The 19884-nt window shown below is 47.9% G+C and overlaps 1 protein-coding gene across 3 annotated transcripts in view; it reads left to right on the top strand.

Moving 5' to 3' along the window:
* Pemt (phosphatidylethanolamine N-methyltransferase) overlaps nucleotides 1-19884 on the top strand; it is a 74072-nt gene that overhangs the window by 39765 nt on the left and 14423 nt on the right. For all 3 annotated transcript variants that reach the window (XM_070026782.1, XM_070026784.1, XM_070026783.1), the window contains exon 3: nucleotides 18773-18888. In XM_070026782.1, coding sequence (XP_069882883.1) covers nucleotides 18773-18888 — 116 coding nt within the window. The remainder of the gene's footprint in view (nucleotides 1-18772; nucleotides 18889-19884) is intronic.

Below are 19884 nucleotides of genomic sequence, written 5' to 3'. Positions count from 1 at the left end.
AATGCTCTTCAGACAACCTCCACACTGAAATCTTTCCCGTAGCAAGCTTCAGAGCCACTTATACATCACAGGGGCATCGGGCTTAGGAAAGGGGTTTCCAGTTCAAGAGAGCAGAGCCCAGGCATCCAGGGATAAGCAGGGAAGGTCTGGTGGCCCAGGGCCCTTTTTTTTTTTTTTTGTCAGTCATGGGGCTTGAACTTTGGGCCTGGATGCTGTTTCTCAGTTCTTCAGATCAAGGCTAGTGCTCTACCACTTGAGCCACAGCGCCACTTCCAGTTTTCTGGTGGTTTATTGGAGGTAAGAGCCTCACAGACTTTCCTGCCTGGGCTGGTTTAGAACCATGAGCCTCAGATCTCAGTCTCCTGAGTAGCTAGGATTACAGGCATGAGCCACAGTGCCCGCCTGGCTCAGGGCTTTTTAAAGGATGGACAGGTTTGTTCTCTGACTTGGTTGGCAGTGTCTGCAGTAGTAACTGCATTCATTTGTCAAAACTCAGAATATATTTGAAGATGTATATGCCTATGATCCTAACACTTGGGAGGCTAAGGCAGGAAGAGCAGAAGTTCAAGGCCAGCCCAGGCTACGTAGTGAGTTTCAAGCCCTCCAGGAATACATAGTAAAACTCTGTTTCCAAAAAAAAAAAAAAACAAAAAACCCAAAAACAAAAACCATCAAAAACAACAACTTTTCTCATATATAAATCAGATGTATTTTTTTCCCTAAAGTTCCAACTTCTCAAATCCACCAATCTTCCTTTAAGAACCAAACACAAACAAATAAAACCAAACGAAGCCCAAAGTGGGTTGAGAATAGGTGCTGCCAGCATGATGATGCTGGTGATGAATGTTGGTTCCCTGCCAGGGACCCAGCTGGGGTAGGGGTTGCCCATAAAAGGGCCGATGGGTGCCTGGCCCCAGCTGCTTATCGGGGGACCCTGTGTATCCAGACAACCACTCCCCGCTCACCAGATACTTTCAAGTTTCCCTTCCGAGGCAGGCTGAAGTCCATGTCAATATTGACCACAGAAGGCTGCCCTGGGTTTGCCATGTATTTGATTAGCAGTCAAGGAGTCACCCTCAGCCTATTTTTTCCAGTGGCTTTGAACAGGTGGGCCTTGCTTTTTTTCTTTTTTTCTTTTTTTTTTGAAAAGAAAAGGAAAAACTTAAAATCTCAGACAAGATAAACCAATAGAAAGAGCCCACAGAGGTAAATAAATGTGTCTCAGAGAAAATGATAACACAGCTAGCTCCCCTTTTCCTTTTATTGTGTTTATGAAGCAGATTTTTAAAATACACATTTTATTAGGTCGGTGGGGACTGTGACTTGAGGGATGCACAGTCCTTGAAATACTGATTGAGCCCCACAGATCTCTAGACAATTCCCTGCCTTTCTGTCAAGGTGGAGCCAAGCACTTGTCTAAGCCTCCTCCGTCTAGCATTCTGGGACCAGAGGAACCTGAGGGCTAACGAAGGCCCTGGACTGGAGCAGATGAAGTTAGGATGAGCTACATTGTGGGTCCCAGCAACCAAAGTATCCCCCTCTTTTTCTTCTCCTTCCTTTTCCTCCTCCTCCTCTTCTTCCTCTTTGTGTGTGTGTTTGTGTGTGCGTGTGCGCGCGTGCAAGTGTGTGTGTGTGTGTGTGTGTGTGTGTGTGCGCGTGCGCGCGCGCGTGAGCATGCGCACACACGCACATGCACCAGTCCTGGGGCTGGAACTCAGGGCTTGGTACTGCCCTGATGCCCTGAACTTTATTGCTCAAGGCTAACACCCTACCACTTCAGCCAAAGCTCCACTTTCAACTTGTTTTATGCTTAATTAGAGATAAGAGTCTCATGGATTTCCTTGCCTGGGGTTGGCTTTGAACCATAATCCCCAGATCTCAGCCTCTAGAGTAGCTAGGATTATAGGTATGCCTAGTCTGTTCTTCTTTAGGTTTTTGCTTACTGACCACTCCCTGGCCCTTCTGCCCAGATCTAAGTAAGCACCATTATATGAGCCCCCAGAAGGCTTGAGTTGGGAAGGTCACTTGTCTTGTCCCTGTCCAGGTACATTTACACCCCACCCCACCCCCAGAGATGAAAGCATAGGGAGGGGCCCATCCACCCCAGCTGTCTGCTGTCCCCATTCCTCGGCCCCAGGACCAAGGGAGCCACAGATGTATCAGCCTGTCTACCTTGCCAAGCCTGGGCCAGAGCTTTGATTCCTGGAGCTTCTAGGAACAGAGTATCCAGGAATATAATTTTCCTTCACCTTCCCCATCTTATCTTTCCTTTTATTTTCTACCAAAGATGGAAGGAGGTGGTCATGAGGCAGAGTATGTTAGGCAGAGTGTGTTAGCTGGGTGAGCAGGCCACAATGGTCCTGCCTGAGGACAGCATTGGGAGATCCTGCTGAGGGCTGTGGGGCCAGGCGAGGATTCAGGAAGGGGAAAGTGTGTCTGATCTGCAGCATTCCCAGCGGCAACAGAGCAGCATCTATCCTCGTGGGGGAGCCTGGGTTTGATCCAGTTTCTCACTGTATGTCCTTGGGTAATCTCTTATGTTTAAGGCTTTAGGATGTCCCTTGGGTTCTGCAGGACCCATGTCACAGCAAGCACTGAGACTGCCTACTCAGTGGGCATTATGATCCCATTAGTGTCCTCCAGCCCTGACAGGTAAGGGGACTGTGTTCACACTAGACATGTATGACCTATGATCACACTGGACAAATTGGAGTAACCACTTGGCGTAACCACCACCACTTCCGGTTATTTATCCAGTCACTAAGTTAAGGCCTCCCCATAGAACATGGGGAAGGGTGGATTTTCTGGCTCTCCAGTGAGGACCCCAACCCTGAGAGAAGCTCACCAGCAGTAAGCAGCAGAGCCCACATTGTTCTTCTACACTTTATGATAAACAGTATCCTCTATGCATAAGATGAGTTGAGCCTGATGACCTTTACACTGTCCCTACAGCCCTGCTGGGAACTGGCTTACATGTCTCCCTTTCTCCATCTATCCCCAGCACGGCCTCCCGCTCCTCTCTTCTCCCCTTTTGCTAGAGTGTTAGTATCATATCCACATATATATTTTTGTATGTGTTATATGCGGGCTTTTTGAACTCAGGGCGTGAGCACTGTCCCTGAACTTTTTTTTTCCCCTCAAGAATGGCTCTCTACTACTTGAGCCACAGCTCCACTTCCAGATTTTTTTTCACTTGTTAATTGGACATAAGACTCTCACAGACTTTTTTGCCCAGGCTGGCTTTGAACCTCAATAATCCTCAGATCTCAACCTCCTAAGTAGTTAGAATTACAGGCATGAGCCATTGGTGCCCCTGGCATGACCATAATATTTTATCATATTCTGAAAATTGACTAATTTTGTTTTGTAATTGGAAAGTGTATGTGTGTGAAGTGGACAATTTAAGTTTTGGCATACTGTACACAGCCAGTAAATCACCTCATCCATTCGGAAGAGGAATACCCCCCCCCATCCGACCCTGTCCCAAACTTTCCTTGAGCCCCTTGGTGATCCTTCCCATTATCCCAGGCTGCCTTTGGGATTTTTTTTCAATAAATGGAATTATTCAGTATATACTTGTTTCCTCCAGCTTCCTTCACCCTGCATGGTTATTTTATGAGAGACTGACGTTGCTGCATTATCGATAGCTCCTTTTTATTGCTGAGTAGTATTGTATCATATAGGTTCACAAAGTTTGTTTACTCATTCACCATCAATGGCCATCTGGGTTGTTTCCAGTTTCTGGCTATTACAAATAAGGCTGCTGTAAACATCCATCTTCAAGTCTTTGCATGCACAGCTGCTTTCCTCTCTCTTGAGTAAATACCTAGGAGTAGAATGGCTGGGTCAAATTATAGGTGTTTTAACTTCATTTTTGAGGGGGAGAGGATGGTACTTATGTTTGTACTCTGGGCCTTGTGTTTGCTCTGCTCAACTAGGTTCTACCATATGAGCCATGACTCCTCCCCAGTTTTTTTTGGGGGGTCCGGTCGTGGGGCCTGAACTCTGGGCCTGGGCATTGTCCCTCAGCTCTTCAGCTCAAGGCTAGTGCTCTATCACTTGAGTCACAACGCCACTTCTGGCTTTTTTCTTTTTGCTTATGTGGTGCTGAGGAATCGAACCCAGGGCCTCAGGCATGCAAGGCAAGCGCTCTACCACTTAGCCACCTTCCCAGCCCTCCTCCCAAATTTTTGCTGGGGAGTCTATAGGACTTTTCTGCCCAAGCTGACTTCAAATCAAGATCTTCCAGATCTCAGCCTACTGAGTGGCTAGGATTACAGCTGTGAGCCATCAGCACCTGGCATGTATTTAGCTTTTTTTAAGGAACTTCTGAACTACATTCTCAAGTGATTGTATTATCTATATTCTGACCAGGGAGTGAGACTTCCAGTTACTCCCCTCTCTCCAACGCTTGGTATGGTCAGTCTTTTCAGTTTTAGCCATTCTAATGACTTATATTTGTCTTGTTATTAGGGTTGGAAGAATTCTTTATATATACCTAGATAGGAATCCTTTATCAGATATGATTTATGAATATTCTCTCCCTTTCTTTGGGTTATCTTTATATTTTTCATGAGTGTCCTTTGAAACACAAAAGCTAAAATTCTGATGAGGGAAGCAAGTATTAGAGTTCAAACACAGGGCTTTGCTAGGCAGGTAATCTATTGCTGAGCCACACCTCTAGTAAACATTTAAATCCACTTGGTGAAATCCAGTTTCTTTATCTATTTTGTTGTGGTGGTGGCTGCCGCTGCTGCTGCTGCTTATGCTTTTGGTGTCATAGCTGAGAAACCACCACTTACTCCAAGCTCATGAAGATTTATACTAAGAGTTTTATAGTTTTAGCTCTTCTCTGTAAGTTATCAATCTCTGTTGAGTTAAATGTGTATATGGGTAAGGATCCAGCTTCATTCAGTCTTCTGCCTGTGTTCATTTAGCTGTCTATAGCACTGTTGGCTGAAAAGACTATTCTTTCCCCTACTCACTTGTTTTGGCAGCCTGGTTGATTGTGTGTGAGATTTATTTCTGGCTCTATTCTGTTTTGATGGTCTGTATGTCCATGCTTATGCCAGTTCCACATCCTCTTGAGTTCTTGTGCTTTGTTGCAAGTTTGAAATTGGGAAGTATGTCTTCCAACTTTTAAGACTGTATTGGCAATTTCGGGGACCTCTGAGTATCCATATGATTGTTAGGATCACCTTGTCCATGTCTGCACAGAAGCCAGCTGTGATTCTCCTGCACCTGCTTTCTCACTGAACTATATACCCTGCACATACTCTACATCCATAGGTAGACAGCTTCCTCCTTCCCTTTACTGATGAGTCATTCTCCAGGGCAAGGCTGCCCACCTCCTCCTGCTGGACCAGATGTCAGGGCTTGAGCATCTGCTGGACTTCCTCGGGGTTCTGTTTTTTCCTCTGTTCTTCAGGGCTGTTGGATTGTATTTGGGGGGGTGGTGGCAGGGAGTGAGGGGGACCAAGCATCAAGAAGAGGAGAGAATGAGGTAATAGCAGACTCTTTTGATACCATAGTTCCATGAAAGGCCTGAATGCTCCACCTGCCATAGACTTTCAGGGGGCTGTCTGGAAACTGTAGCTGGCTTTGACTTAGTGAGGGATCTGTGCCCTGGTTCCCAAGATGTACCTTGGACATTGACTGATCCCCTCACCATGCTGGTAGAAATGGCAGGTAATCATTGTTAAGAGACCACAGGCAGGCTGTGTCCCACCATAAGGCAGTGTCCTGTGCTGCTGCTGGTTCTGGGTCACAATCTCAGGCTGTCTGAGGAATGAGAGGTCCTCTGGCTATATGGGACAGGCCTTAAGGAACAGGTGGCACAGGGTATGAGGGGGAGGACAGGTGGGACAAGGACTACACTGTGGTGGGAGGGACAAGGACATGGGTTGGCCAGGAAGACTGGGATGAGAGCTAATTCATGGGTCAGGAGCTGCTTGGCTCAGCAGGGACCAAGCCACATGCAAGGCTCTACTAAACTTCCAGTCCAGGCCTTGCCAGGCTATGGGCAGTGTGCCCCGGTGTGTTTAATGATGTCCCAGGATAGGCAGGAAGCCCACTTCTGATGAGCTGTTCTCATGACACTAGCCTGGCAGACGGAAGGACACCTAATGACCTCAGCTTCCCCTTCTGCTCCTCTGGCCTATAGACTACAAGACCCCCATTCCAGCTATAAAGGCTGGTGTGGAGGTTGGTCTGCCGAGGCCTGGGTTGGGTTGAGGAAGAGCCAAGGGTCAATTGCTCTTTTTATTTTATTTATTATTTGTGTTTGGTTAGTTATTTTTGTGCTAGTACTGGGGCTTGAATTCATGGCCTGCGCACTCTCCCTGAGCATTTTCCTTCAAGGCTGAAGCTCTACCACTGGAGCCACAGCTCCACTTCTGGCTTTTTGGTAGTTAATTGGAGATAAGAATCATGTAGCGTTTCCTACCCATGCTCATTTTGAACCTCAATCCTCACATCTCAGCCTTGTAAGTAGCTAGGATTACAGATGTGAGCTACTCAGCCCAACTAAGCCAGATGCTCTTGGAGACCTCTTCATCTGTCTTTCTGTCCTCTTGCTCACCTGGGGAAGCATTTTGCACATTGTTTCATACTCATCTTTTATCTGGGTGCCTCAAGGCCACTTCATTCTTTGTGCACCTATTCCTCATCAGTGACTCCTCACTCCCTCGCCTCTCTGGAACCCGCTCACTGATAAATGGAACCTTCTGGCAAGACCCACTTGGTCTCTCTGCCAGGTGGGAAGATAAAAAAGAGGAGATGTGAGAGGCAGCCTTGGAGCCTCAAATTGCTGACCACATCATCTGAATGGAAGGGATAGGGCTCTAACTACAGTTTTTTTTTTTTCCCTGTCCTGGGGCTTGAACTCCAGGCCTAGGTGCTGGCCTTGAGCTTCTTTCACTCAAGGCTAGCATTCTGCCCCTTGAGCCACAATGACAGTTCTGGGTTTTTCTGAGTAGTTAATTAGAGATCAGCATCTCACAGACTTTCCTGCCTGGGCTGGCTTCAAGATGCAATCCTCAGATCTCTGCCTCCTGAGTAGCTGGGATTATAGGCATGAGCTACCAGTGCCCAGCTGTCTGCAGTTCTTCTGGACACTTTGACTAGCTAGTGGAAGCCCTGAGCCCTTCCCAGCAGAAGTCACAGACATAGCCTTTATTTGGGAATGTTCCCAGACTCCATAGCATATCTTGGGGCCCAGTGGGGACCCCTAGGCTATTTAGTGGAACATGGCTTCTGCCTGAGGTGGGATCCCGTGACCACAACTGAGCCTTAGCTAGATTTTGGCAGGAAGGAGGCTGACTGGGAGAAGTCACCAAGAGTTCACTAGAATGAGGACCATCGCCTGGCTCTGAGTGCACATGGAAAGGATCCATCACATCCCTCCCAGGGGACCACGCAGAAGCAGGCAGGCACAGGAGAAAGATTATTACAAGGTTTATTAGAGGAGCCATATTTCCCCCAGAGAGGGAGCACATGACACCCTACACTATCTAGGTAGCAGCAGGGTCTCAAGGTAGAAAGTGAGGTAGGTGGGAGCTCAGGTGGGTCTGGGCAGAGAGAGAGAGGGACCAGCTGTATGGTGGGAACTCCGGGACAGGGAGAAGCTCAGGTCTGGGTGGAGCTGAGGACCAAAGGTGGGCATAATGCTTACACATGTGACACCAGTGTGGCCCTGGTGCCTTGAAGACTCTGGTCACTACAGACTTGTTTTCATCAGCCTTGCTACATCCTGTCAGGCCTTCCTCAAGCTTCTCCATTCCCTCCCACTTGTTCTTGCCACAGTGAAAACAAATGACTTGGCCACCAGGAAAGTGTCACCTTCTAGACCCAAGAACTATGCAGTGATTACTATGCAAGAGACTCTCAGGCAGTACATTGTTAGCTTCATTTTGCAGATCAGGAAACTGAGGCAGAGAGAAACAAATCACCTGCCCAAGGTCGTAAGTAAAGACACAGAGGCCAAGCAAGACCTGTGCCAACCTCTGCAGATCCTGGCCCTCCCCAGTTCTGCCACTACCACTGAGTTGTCAGTATCCCTGGGAAAGGGCCTCCTAAGGACACACCTTTACTGGGCAGTACGATTAATAGTCAGTCACTGAGCCCTTACGTGGCCCTGGGCTGAGCACAGCTTGTAGATCCTCTGTAATCCACAGTAGCTCTCTGATAGGTTCGATTGTTATTTCAAGCAGAGGAAATGGTCCAAGGTCACCTTGTTTCTAAAGCCTGGCTCAATGATCCGAGCAAGTTGCAGTCACCTGCATGTATTCTTGTGTTTGCACCACAACCTGTTGTAGGCCTTTTCCTAAAAGTCTGGCAGTCTCAGGGGTTGTGTGGAAGGCCAGGTCACTACAGGACGCTGCTGGCTCCTGGCCCCAACACATTGCATACAAGTCCAAGCCCCTGTTGTCTCGGAAACTTCATGAAGACAGAGCCCTTTTTCCTGTGGGCACTGACCACTAATTAATTGGGCATTGCTTAAGGGTGCAGTGACAGAATGCTGGGTGCTCAACACTGAGGCTTGGGAGTGGGGGGGGGTGGAGGGGGGAGGAGGGAAGGGGGGGCGGGGCAGGAGTGAGGCCACTGTATGCCTCCTGCAGGCTGTGTGTGGATACACAGCTCCCTGATAGGCACCTCTGTGACTTCTCCCACAACAGCCTCCAGCAGCTCAGCCATTCACACAAGTGAGTGTGTCTGTTCGCTTCCTATGGCCGTGATAAATAACCTAAGATGATCAACTTAGAAAAAAGATTAATTTTGGCTCACAATTTTAGAGGTCCTGTTGCTTTTGGGCCTGGTGATGGAGGTGGTGGCAATGTGTATGTGTGTCAGAACAGAACTATTCACTGATGGCAGAGAAGTCAAGAGAGAAAGAGGCATCGCTGGGGGCCCATTACCAAGCTCTCCAGTGACATGAAGACATCCCACTATGTTCTGCCTCTTTTTTTTTTTTTTGGCAGGTTGTGGGGCTTGAATTCAGGGCTTGGGTGCTATCCCTGAGTTCTTTTGCTCAAGGCTAGCACTCTACCACTTTGAGCCACAGCTCCACTTTGAGTTTTCTGGTGGTTAATTGGAGATAAGAGTCTCACGGACTTTCCTACCCGGGCTGGCTTTGAACCATAATCCTCAGATCTCAGCCTCCTGAGTAGCTAGGAATATAGGCGTGAGCCAACCAGCTCCCAGCTGCTCTGCCTCTTAAAGGCTTTGCCACCTTCTGATAGACCTAGTCTTTGGCACATGGCCTTTTAGGGACACTTCTGATCCAGACTATAGCAGTGAGTGAAGTCTATAATGACAGGGGAATTGCACTGCCCCTTCTGTCTGCAGGGGTAGGCTGCCTAGCATTGGCCAGTGGTACAGGCCATCAAAGAGCCTAAGACCAGGCCATCTCAGACTTCTCACCATAAACTAGAAGTCTGGATTATTATTTAATTTCATTGCTGGATCAAATATATCTTTATTGTACTTTACTGATTAATTGGTTCATTGATTGCAGTGCTGAGGATTGAACCTAGTGTCTCCTGCATGTAAGGCAAGGGCTCTACCACTGAGCCCCAAATGTTCATGTGTGTATGCACACGCACAAGTCCAGTACTGGGACTTGAACTCAAGGCCCTGAACTCTCACTTGGTTGTTTTTTTTTTTTTTTTGCTCAAGGCTGGTGTTCTACCACTTGAGCCACACCTCCACTTCTAAGTTAATTTGACATACTTGATAAAGTCTTTCCTGGCTTTGAATCATGATCCTCAAATTTTAGCCTCCTCAGTAGCTACAAGATTAAGTATAAACCACCAGTTCCTAACCTCAAATATATATATATTTGCTTCTCCCCTCTCCCCTCCCCCCCCCCCCCCCCCCCAGTCCTGAGGCTTCAACTCTTGGCCTGGGTACTTTCTCTAAGCTCCTTTTGCTTAAGGCTAGTGCTCTATCACCTGAGCCACAGCTCCACTTTTGGATTTTTCAGTGATTAATTGGAGATAACAATCTCATGGACTTTCCTGCCTGGCCTGACTTCAAACCATGATCCTTAGATCTCTGCCTCTTGAGTAGCTAAGATTAGAGGAGTGAGCCACTGGTCCTGACCCAAATATACTTTGAATTCTATGAGTTTGGCCAAATCACATCTTGAACTACCAGTTAGGATCCCTGTCTGAGCTCAAGTTTGGGGTCCTGGGAGGCCAAGAGCAGAGCCAGAAACTGCAGGGAGGGAGTGTATCTCTTGTATGAAATGGCAGGTACACTGACCACAGACAGAGCACACAGCTAGGCTGGCACCATCAGCACAGCAGGAGGTCAAAAGTAAACAGTGTGCTGTCCCTGCTCCCAAGAGACCCACAGAACCAAAAAAGATGACAATCATACACCTTAGACAACACACTTGTGCTAAAAGGTTCTATCCATTGCTGCCTCTGATCCTCTCATCATACTGAGAGGGGTGGGAGGGAACTCAGGGCTGTGGTGACAGCTGGATGATCTGGCATTCAAATGTCCAGTGGATGATATCCTGGGCTTCTGCCTCATTGCACTTTTCCTCCTACTCCACTGGCTTGCCCTTCCTTCCCTGTGGGAGAGAGACTTGACCAATCAATACATGGAGGTAGAGGTCTGTGTGTGACAGAGCTGAGCTGCTAGCCCAGGTCTGGTGTAGAGATATAGGGCTGCCAGAGCAAAGACAAACACAGGGCCCTGGGGAGTGTGAGTTGCAGGTAAACAACCGTGGGAAGAGAATCCCATGTGACTATTAGGGTGACACAGTCTAACAATTACTCTGCTATCTTTGGGACATTCTAGTTTACCCCCCAGGGGCTCCTGTGTCTGTCTGGCAACCCTAGGAAGTTCAGGACAGGGATGGGATCTTTGGAAATCTGGAAACTGAGCAGTGACAGCCAAATGCCCACTCACCTGCTTCGCATCATGCTAATGGCCCCTGCGTCATGACGTCATGTATCCTTGGCCCCTTGCTGCAGCCCTGGTGTCTTTCTCACTGCCTGCTTCCGGCCCCTTAATTGGATAAAGCCTGCAGCTGGGCACCAGAAGAGGGGCGGCCGAGCTGTCAGGCTGGGAGGGAAATCACCTTGGATCCAGAGTTGAGCTGGCTGCTGATTTATTGATTGCCTTGAAATAACAGTGATCAAATCAAAGCTGGCCCTTTCCTCGTTTCCTTTCCCACTAGGTTTTTGCTTGTCATCAGATTCCTGTGAAAGTACAGTCATCATCAGCCCTTTGTCAGGCTGAGGGATATGCAGTGCTCTCGTGGGGGCTGGCAGAATGGTCTTGAAAGCTCCCAGCCCCAACTGTTGGGGAGCTGTGCCAGACCAGGGATTACAGACAGGCCTGCCTTGCCTGAGCTTTTTCTAGTCCCTCAGTTTGCTTAGCTGCAAATCGAGAGACCTTCCCTCCCACTATACAGGATGATGCTGTGAACAGGTACAGTGAGGAGTATGGGCTCAGCTTGCCTGCCACCCATGGTTGGACATTCACAGTCCCATCCCAGAGCCCTCATTAAAGCAGGAGGAGACTTGCTTTCAGGGGAGCGAGGGAGGACCCTCAGGTACTTGACATTGGCAGGCCTTCTCCAGACCTTAGAGGTCAGGTTTAACAAGGATGGGAATTTTAGCATTTGGAGGTGTGCTGTTCGTGCCATAAAACACTCATTTTGACTGATATCTGCACCTATGTCACAATGACCCCTATCAAAATTCATAACACTCCATCCCCACAAAGTCATCCTGGCTCCTAATAGGCCCATCTCTCCCCAACTCCCTTTCCCAGTGTGAGTAGATCATGCTTTGCTTGTTGGTCCCGTTCAGCAGGGATCTTTCTCTCTGTCTCTCTCTGTCTGTCTCTTTCTTTCTCTCTCTCTTTTGTGTATGCCTGTACTGGGTCATGAACTCAAGGCTTCACATGTTCTGCTTGTCTTTTTCACACAATGTTGTTGCTCTACCATTTGAGTGGCAGCTCTTCTAGTTTTCTGCTAGTTATTTGGATATAAGAGTCACAGCCGGGCGCCGGTGGCTCACGCCCGTAATCCTAGCTACTCAGGAGGCTGAGATCTGAGGATCACGGTTCAAAGCCAGCCTGGGCAGGAAAGTCTGTGAGACTCTTATCTCCAATAAAACCACTAGAAAACCAGAGGTGGCGCTGTGGCTCAAGCGGTAGAGCATTAGCCTTGAGCTGAAGAGCGCATGGACAGCGCTCAAGCCCAGAGTTCAAGCCCCACAAACTTTTCTACCCAGATCCAACTTGGATCCTCAGATCTCAGCCTCCTGAGTAGCTGTGATTACAGGCATAAGCCACTGGTGTTTGGCTCTGCTATGCCTCTTTCTGACTTACCCTAGAGGTCCCTCATAGACCTCAGCCTCTGTGTAAGAATGCCCACACTTCTGGGTAGTTTTGAGACCAAATGAAGTCAAGCAGAAGCATTTGTGAACTACACAAGATGAATCCATGGTGTCACTTTAATTAGTGGTGTTTTACATGTTTGCTGTCATGACTCAAATGTCTTCAATTTGGATACCAGACCATGTACTCAAAGACCAGGGTTGTTACAGGTCTGAGCTACTATTATAGGTGGGGTGTTCCTAAAGGGGCCTTTCTGTACCGCTTGGTTGGGCTGCTTTGGAGAGTGGTTATGTCTCCCAGGGGTTCCCCAGCAAGCCCTATAGCCTGCACATGAGTCACTACCCCATACCTTCCCAGATTGGGGGCCAGTCCATCTGGCCCTGTGATACAGGGTACACATGGGTATAGTCTTGGTGGACTGAGCCCTTCAGACAGCTCGACTGGTTTTTCCAGAACCTTAGCAACAGTTGGTGCCATGCCAGGAATACACCAGTAGGCCAAAAGAAGAACTGGCTGAGTTGGGTTGAATCTTAAAGGGTAGAATAAAGCAGTCTATCTAAATAAAAAGCTTTTGTATATGAAAGACATTTTTTATTGTATGGCAGCAGTACTGGGGATTGAACTCAGGACCTTGTGCTTAATGGGCAAGCACTCAACCATTTGAGCTACATTTTTTTTGCTTTAGCTTATTTTTCAGATAAGATTCTGCATGTTGTGCCCAGGGCTGGCCTTGGACCAAAATCCTGCTGCTTCCACCTCATATGTAGCTTGGATTATAGGCATATACTACCACACCCAGTAAATGACTTTATTAAGAAATGGAAAAGACAACACACAGAATGGGAGGAGATGTTGACAAATCATATATCTGCTAAAGCATCTTGTCTCCTGAATATATAAAACTCAATTTTAAAAGTGGGCAAAGGAACTAGGTACTGGGAGCTTATACCTTTGACCCTAGCTACTTAGGAGGCTGAGTCTGAGGATCATGGTTAGAATCCAGCCTGAGCAGGAAAGTCCAGGAGACTCTTACCTCCAACTAAACACCAAATGCCAGGAATGGAGCTGTGGCTCAGGTGGTAGAGCACCAGCCTTGAGGGAAAAAAAAACTAAAGGACAGTGCCCAGGCCTTGAGTTCAAACCCCAGTACCAGTATTAAAGAGAAAAAAAAAATTAAAAGTGGATGAAGGACTTGAGTACGTATTTCTCCAAAGAAGGTGTACAAATGGCTAATGAGGTCTGAACAAAATGCTCTACATTGTTAGTTGATGAGGAAATAAAAATGATAGACAAAAGGTAACACTTCACACTAGTGAGGGGGGCAGTGACTGTGACTTTGAAAACTGGAAAATAACAAATGTTGGAGAAGATGGGCAGACATCACTGCTGGGGGTATGCACGATGTTGCGGCTGCCAGGAGAGCAATTCATTTGTGATCTAGTGATATCATTTCCAGGTATATAGACCACAAAGAACGACAGCTCATGTTCACACAAAGCCTGGATATGAATGTTCACAGCCAAAGTCCCTGACATTTGCTTCCTGGATAGACAAAATGTAGGATTTTGCTATAATTGAATGATAGCCACAAAAAGGACAGAAGTCCACATTTGTGTAGTAGCATAAATGAATCTTGAAGATGTCATGCACAAAAGGCCACATGTTGTAGCATTTTGTTTATATCATATGTCTAGAATAACAAGTATATATAGACAGAGCAGGCTAGTAGCTGCTAGGGACAAAGAAGGGGAGATGGAGGTGAGGGACAGACTACTAATGAATACAGGCTTCTCTTTGTGTTCTTGGAAGGGGTCTAAAATGAGATTGTGATGATAGTTATACAATTAAAAGGCTCTTCAAGTTTCAAGTCTCAAACATTAAAAATAGAGTCAAGGACTGATAGCTCAATGCCTATAACCCTAACTACTCAGAAGAGGCTGAGGTCTGAGGATCATGGTTCAAAGCCATCCAGGAAGGAAAGTCTATGAGACTCTTATCTCCAATTAAATCATAGAAAAAGCAGGAAGTGGTAGAGTACTAGCCTGGAGCAAAAGAGCTCAGAGACAAGGCCCAGGCCAAGTTCAAGCCTCAGGACTGTTAAAAAAAAAAAAGCTGGCCAGGCGTTGGTGGCTCACACCTGTAATCCTAGCTACTCAAGAGGCTGAGAGCCAGCCTGGGCAGGAAAATCCATGAGACTCTTATCTCCAATAAACCAGTCAGGAAACTGGAAATGGTGCTGTGGCTCAAGTGGTAGAGCACTAGCTTGGAGCTGAAGAGCTGAGGGACAGTGCCCAGGCCCAGAGTTCAAGGCCCATGACCACCAAAAAAAAAGCTGGATGGAGGTAGAGGTGTGACTTATGTAGTAGAGAGCCAGCCTTGAGTGGAAAAGGCCAAGTGAGAGGAAGAGACCTTGAATTCAAGCTCCAGTATGGGCATCCCTAAATTAAAAGTTAAAACAAAAAAGAAAAGGAAAACAAGAAGCATCCCTAAGGAGTGTGCTGAGTGGAACGCTGGACTCTGAAGAAGGCCTTTCGGCATTAGGGCCCCCTGCAACTCCCCCAGACCCTCTGATCATCCCTCCTCCTTCTGGGAGAGAGGACTGAGCTGCCCACCAGGCCAGCAGATGCCACCTAGCTGACAGGTCAAAGGGCTGTTTACCTTCCAGGAGAGCTGGGTAGCTGTGTAGACAGATGAATTAAGGGGAAGGCCCAGAGCCCCTCCCTGGCCTTCCTTCCTGCATGCCTTTGTCTAGACCCCTCCCTGCAGTGCGACTGCCCAGATGCTCTGAGGACAGCCCACCAGCACAGGTGGCTCAAGCTCCTAGGATGTGCTCAGGAGCTGCCTCTTGGTGGCCTTGGGCAAACTCTTGGGTAGGACCTGGAGCTGGTGGTTATAGCATCCTCCCCCATCAACTTCCAAGAAACGCCTGGTCCTTCTGAGAAGCCAGGCTGGGGAGCAGACAGTCTTTGTGAGGCCAGAATAATGATAAATAACCTCACTGACATTATGGAACCCCAGGACAGGGGCTAATACCCCTCTAGTACTAATAATGTACTAGAGAGCTTTAGGATGCTTCCTATTGATACTCAACTTACAGTGGGGTTCTGACCTGTTAGAGCCATTGTGATTTGAAAATATATATAGTCAAAAATGTATGGGGCTGGGAAGTTGGCTCAGTGGTAGAGTGCTTGCCTTGCATGCCTGAGGCCCTGGGTTTGATTCCTTAGCACCACATAAGAAAAAAGCCAGAAGTGGTGCTGTGGCTCAAGTGGTAGAGTGCTAGCCTTGAGCTGAAGAGCTGAGGGACAGCGCCCAGGCCCAGAGTTCAGGCCCCATGACCGGACCCCCCAAAAAAAATGTATTTAGGGGCTGGGAATGTGGCTTAGTGGTAGAGTGCTGGCCTAGTGTGCATGAAGCCCTGGGTTTGATTCCTCAGTACCACATACACAGAAAAAATAGGAAGTGGTGCTGTGGCTCACGTGATAGAGTGCTAGCCTTGAGAAAAAAGAAGCTCAGGGATGGTATCCAGGCCCTAAGTTCAAGCCCCATGACTGGCAAAAATGTATTTAGGATGTTGGAGGCATGGCTCAGGTGGTAGAGTGCCAGCCAATAAGCAAAAGTCTCAAATAAAAGTCCTAATCTTTTTTTTTTTTGGGGGGGGGGTCCAGTCGTGGGGCCTGAACTCTGGGCCTGGGCACTGTCCCTCGGCTCTTCAGCTCAAGGCTAGCGCTCTACCACTTGAGCCACAGCGCTACTTCCGGCTTTTTTCTTTTTGCTTATGTGGTGCTGAGGAATCGAACCCAGGGCCTCAGGCATGCAAGGCAAGCGCTCTACCACTGAGCCACCTTCCCAGCCCTAAAAGTCCTAATCTTGAACAAAGAAAGAAAGAAAGAAAGAAAGAAAGAAAGAAAGAAAGAAAGAAAGAAAGAAAGAAAGAAAGAAAGAAAGAAAGAAAGAAGAAGGAAGGAAGGAAGGAAGGAAGGGAGGGAGGGAGGGAAGGAATATCACAACTCAGCCTCATTTGTTCTCAACATGCCAACAGCATCCATGTTAGCCTACATACAGTCCAGCAAAATCATAGCTTAATTGTTTATATTTCACTCTATTTTTACTTTTGTGCAGGTACTTGGGACTTGAACTCAGGGCACTCTCCTTTTAGCTTTTTCTGCTCAAGGCTGATACTCTACTGCTTGAGCCCAAGCTCTACTTCAGGTTTTGGTGGTTAATTGGAGATAAGAGTCTCACAGACTTTCCTGCTTAGACTGGCTTTTGACCCCAATCCTTAGATCTCAACCCCTTGAATAACTAGGAATACAAATGTCAGCCACTGGTGCCCATTTTTTAAAATGGGCATGTGAATTCAGGGCCTTGCAGCTTGTTAGACAGGTACTGTAATACTTGAACTGTGCTCTCAGCCTATTTTTGCTTTTGTTTTCTGGACAGGGTCTCATGTGTTTCCCAGGCTGTCCTGACTGCAGTCTTTCCTATTTCTGCCTCCAAAGTAACTAGGATTACAGACTTGAGCACTATGCCTGGCCACAGCCAGATGTGTAAATAGAGAATGGCTTATGTAATATATTGACTACCTGATTCTAGAAAGTTCTGGCTGCATAGCACACTGCAGAACACTGCCTGTTACTTTCCTTTGTGATCCAGGGCTGGTTAGGAGCTTTTGCTGCCCACAGTGGTAAGAGAGGGTCAACCTCACAGTTGGTTTATTACCCAGGAGAGGACCAAATTCAAAATTCAAAGTACACCTTTACTGAAAACATACTGCTTTTTAAATTCTATTGTTATTAAGGTGTTATACAGAGGGCTACCATTTCATAACTCAGGTGATGAGTATATTTCTTTTCTTTTCTTTTTTTTTTTTTTGGTCAGTGTCACCTCTTGCTTTTTTTTTTTAACCACAAAGTTAAAAAGAAAATTAAGTTGACACACTGTAAGTTGGGAACTGTCTGCAAATGCACATATGGATTCATATCCAGAGCCCAGATAAAAGACTTGTATATTAGAGCCCCAGACTGTGTATGTGCTCTTTTGCATTGTCCCTGTCTTCTCCCTCCCTTCTGCAAATACAGTCCTATACTTGCCCCACTCCAGGGTCAGGGCACTGTGTAGGAGAAACCCCTCAGGGCAGAGCAGCCTATCTGGGATATGCAGAGACTCTGGGATGGTGGAGCTAGCTGAGAGACTAGAATGAGAACCACCTCTAACCTCCCAGCATGTTTGCACATGAAAGTTGAGGATCAAGATATGATTCATTGGAAAACAACAAGAACAGGATTCTGATGCTAAAGTTAGGCACTTGCATGTCTATGTCTTCAGGAGAGGCTCTGGGAGTGTTGGGGGTACAGATGGGGGCTTCCCTTCTTCTACCCTTTGGATGACCACTGTGGGAGAACCCCCAGCAAGAAGGAGCAGACCCTGGGGTTCAGATCACGGCACAATCTGGAGTTCCTTTTGTTTGTTTTGGCCACCCTTTGCTTCTTCTTGCCTGCTGGAGCATTTCTGGATCTTTTTTCCCCCAGTATGAACTCAGGGCCTATCATACCTGCTAGGTTTTACCACCTTCAGCCCTTTCTTTGCTCTGGTTATTTTGAGATGGAGTTTCAGTCCCCCCCTAACCTGTTTATGCCTAGAACTTAATCTTATTTCCCACTTCCTGCCATAGTAGATGATAAGCATATACCACCACTCTTCAGATATTGGATGAGAAAGGGGCCTTGCCTGGGGCTGGCCTCAAGTAGGTAGGATCCCAAGTGTGAGCCTCCTTGCTCTGGCCCCTTTTGTAAGTGTATGCAACAGGGTGCTGTGGCTCCAGGATGGGCCTGAGAGTCTACTCTATCTCCCCCCCACCCTGCCCCCAACTCAGCCCCATATTAGCCTGGAGATGTGCTTCTTAGTAGGTACAGGCTCCCCCGCCCCAGTCATGGGGCTTGAACTCTGGGCCTGGGCACTGCCCCTCAGCTCTTCAGCTCAAGGCAAGCACTCTACCATTTGAGCCACAGTGCCATTTACAGTTTTCTGGTGTGAATTGGAGATAAGAGTCTCATGGACTTTCCTGCCCGGGCTGGCTTTGAACTGCGATCCTCAGATCTCAGCCTCCTGTATAGGTAGGATTACAGGTGTGAGCCACCAGCACCAAGCTACACAGGCTTTTTTATCAGTGGTTATTTGGCTGATGGTGGGTCCTGCTTATCCAGTCTGAACCAAGAGAGGATAGAAGTCCCATAGAACTGGCCCTCAGACCTCCCTGGCTTCCTGGATGGGTACAGGAGCTGCACCCAGACAATTATCCTTCCTTGGAACTCAGCTCGAAGCCTAGTAATGCAGAGATACTTGCTCATTGCTTTTCTGCCCAAGACTCTCCAGGCAGCACCTCAGGTCTTGTTCTCCGATCGACATGTAGGTGGCAAGATGGGAGCAGAGAACTCACAAGCTGAGCAAGTCCTTCGGGTCCCCCTACCTGGCCTGCTACTCCCTGGGCTGTGTCATCTTGTTCCTGAACTTCTTACGCTCATACTGGTAAGTCTCCCTATCAGACTGGCCACCTGGTATAGCCCCTGCTCCTGTGAGAATGCATAGCCAAGAGACGGAGGGCCATAGAGAGGCCCAGTGTTGGATGCACAGGAACTCTACTCTCAAAGACCTGGTGTCATAGCCACCTGGATTTCTCTATTCCTTAGAGGAGGAGCTCTCAGTGACCTCAGGAAGGGGTGGTATGAATGCCACTGAGCCAGGGGGGCTGGGAGGAGCACAGAGGACCATCCCAGATAACCCTTATACTTCCATCCCTGGAATCCCCTGTGACAAGTGCTGAGATAGGAGGCAGAGGCCCTGGTTAGGATCCTCTAAGGACCTAGCCTTCTTCGTAGGTTTGGACCAGTGCCACTCAGCCCATCTGTGTACCCTCCTGCTATGAGCAGGGGATGGAATCTAGGTGGAATACAGATGCTGACCAGCTACCAGGCTCCACAGCCCCTGGGAACATGTTTTTCATCTGTCTTTGTCCACACAGAGAGGAGGCTCAGTGTGCAAGTGAAGACAGTGAGACTTGGCAGGACACAGTGATCTGCCTGGGGCATCACAACTTCATGAGGGAAAATCCCATCCAGTTAGGCCAGAAGGTTGCCAGCAGTGCTACTGCGCCAGGCTCATGGGATGAGGATCTCTAGAGGGGAGGGAAAGGGACCTATTTCCCACCCTACCTCCTGGAGGTGGGTCATCTGTGCAGTGTTACATCCCACCTCATAGAAGACAGGTCCTTGGGGTTGCATCAGTAGGACAGAGGACCTGTACCTTCCTGGGAAATGGGGAAAGAAGGCTGTCACTGCTTCCAAGTAGATGTTCCTCATGGGAGCACAGAAGCTGAGCAAGCACAGAGTACTGGACATACATACAGCTCCAGGCCAGGCAGGCATCAGGAGGGGTGGGCTGAGCTGGGCCAGATCAGATGAGCCCAGTTCATGCCTAGCTGACCTTTGACCTCTGCTCTCTAAGGCCCCCTGATTAAACAAGTTG

Source organism: Dipodomys merriami, unplaced genomic scaffold (genome assembly GCF_024711535.1).
Source record: "Dipodomys merriami isolate MVZ:Mamm:240054 unplaced genomic scaffold, mDipMer1.0.p SCAF_19, whole genome shotgun sequence".
NCBI classification, from domain to species: domain Eukaryota; kingdom Metazoa; phylum Chordata; class Mammalia; order Rodentia; family Heteromyidae; genus Dipodomys; species Dipodomys merriami.
Note: the sequence above shows the minus strand (reverse complement) of the source record. Positions and strands in the feature narration are given on the sequence as shown.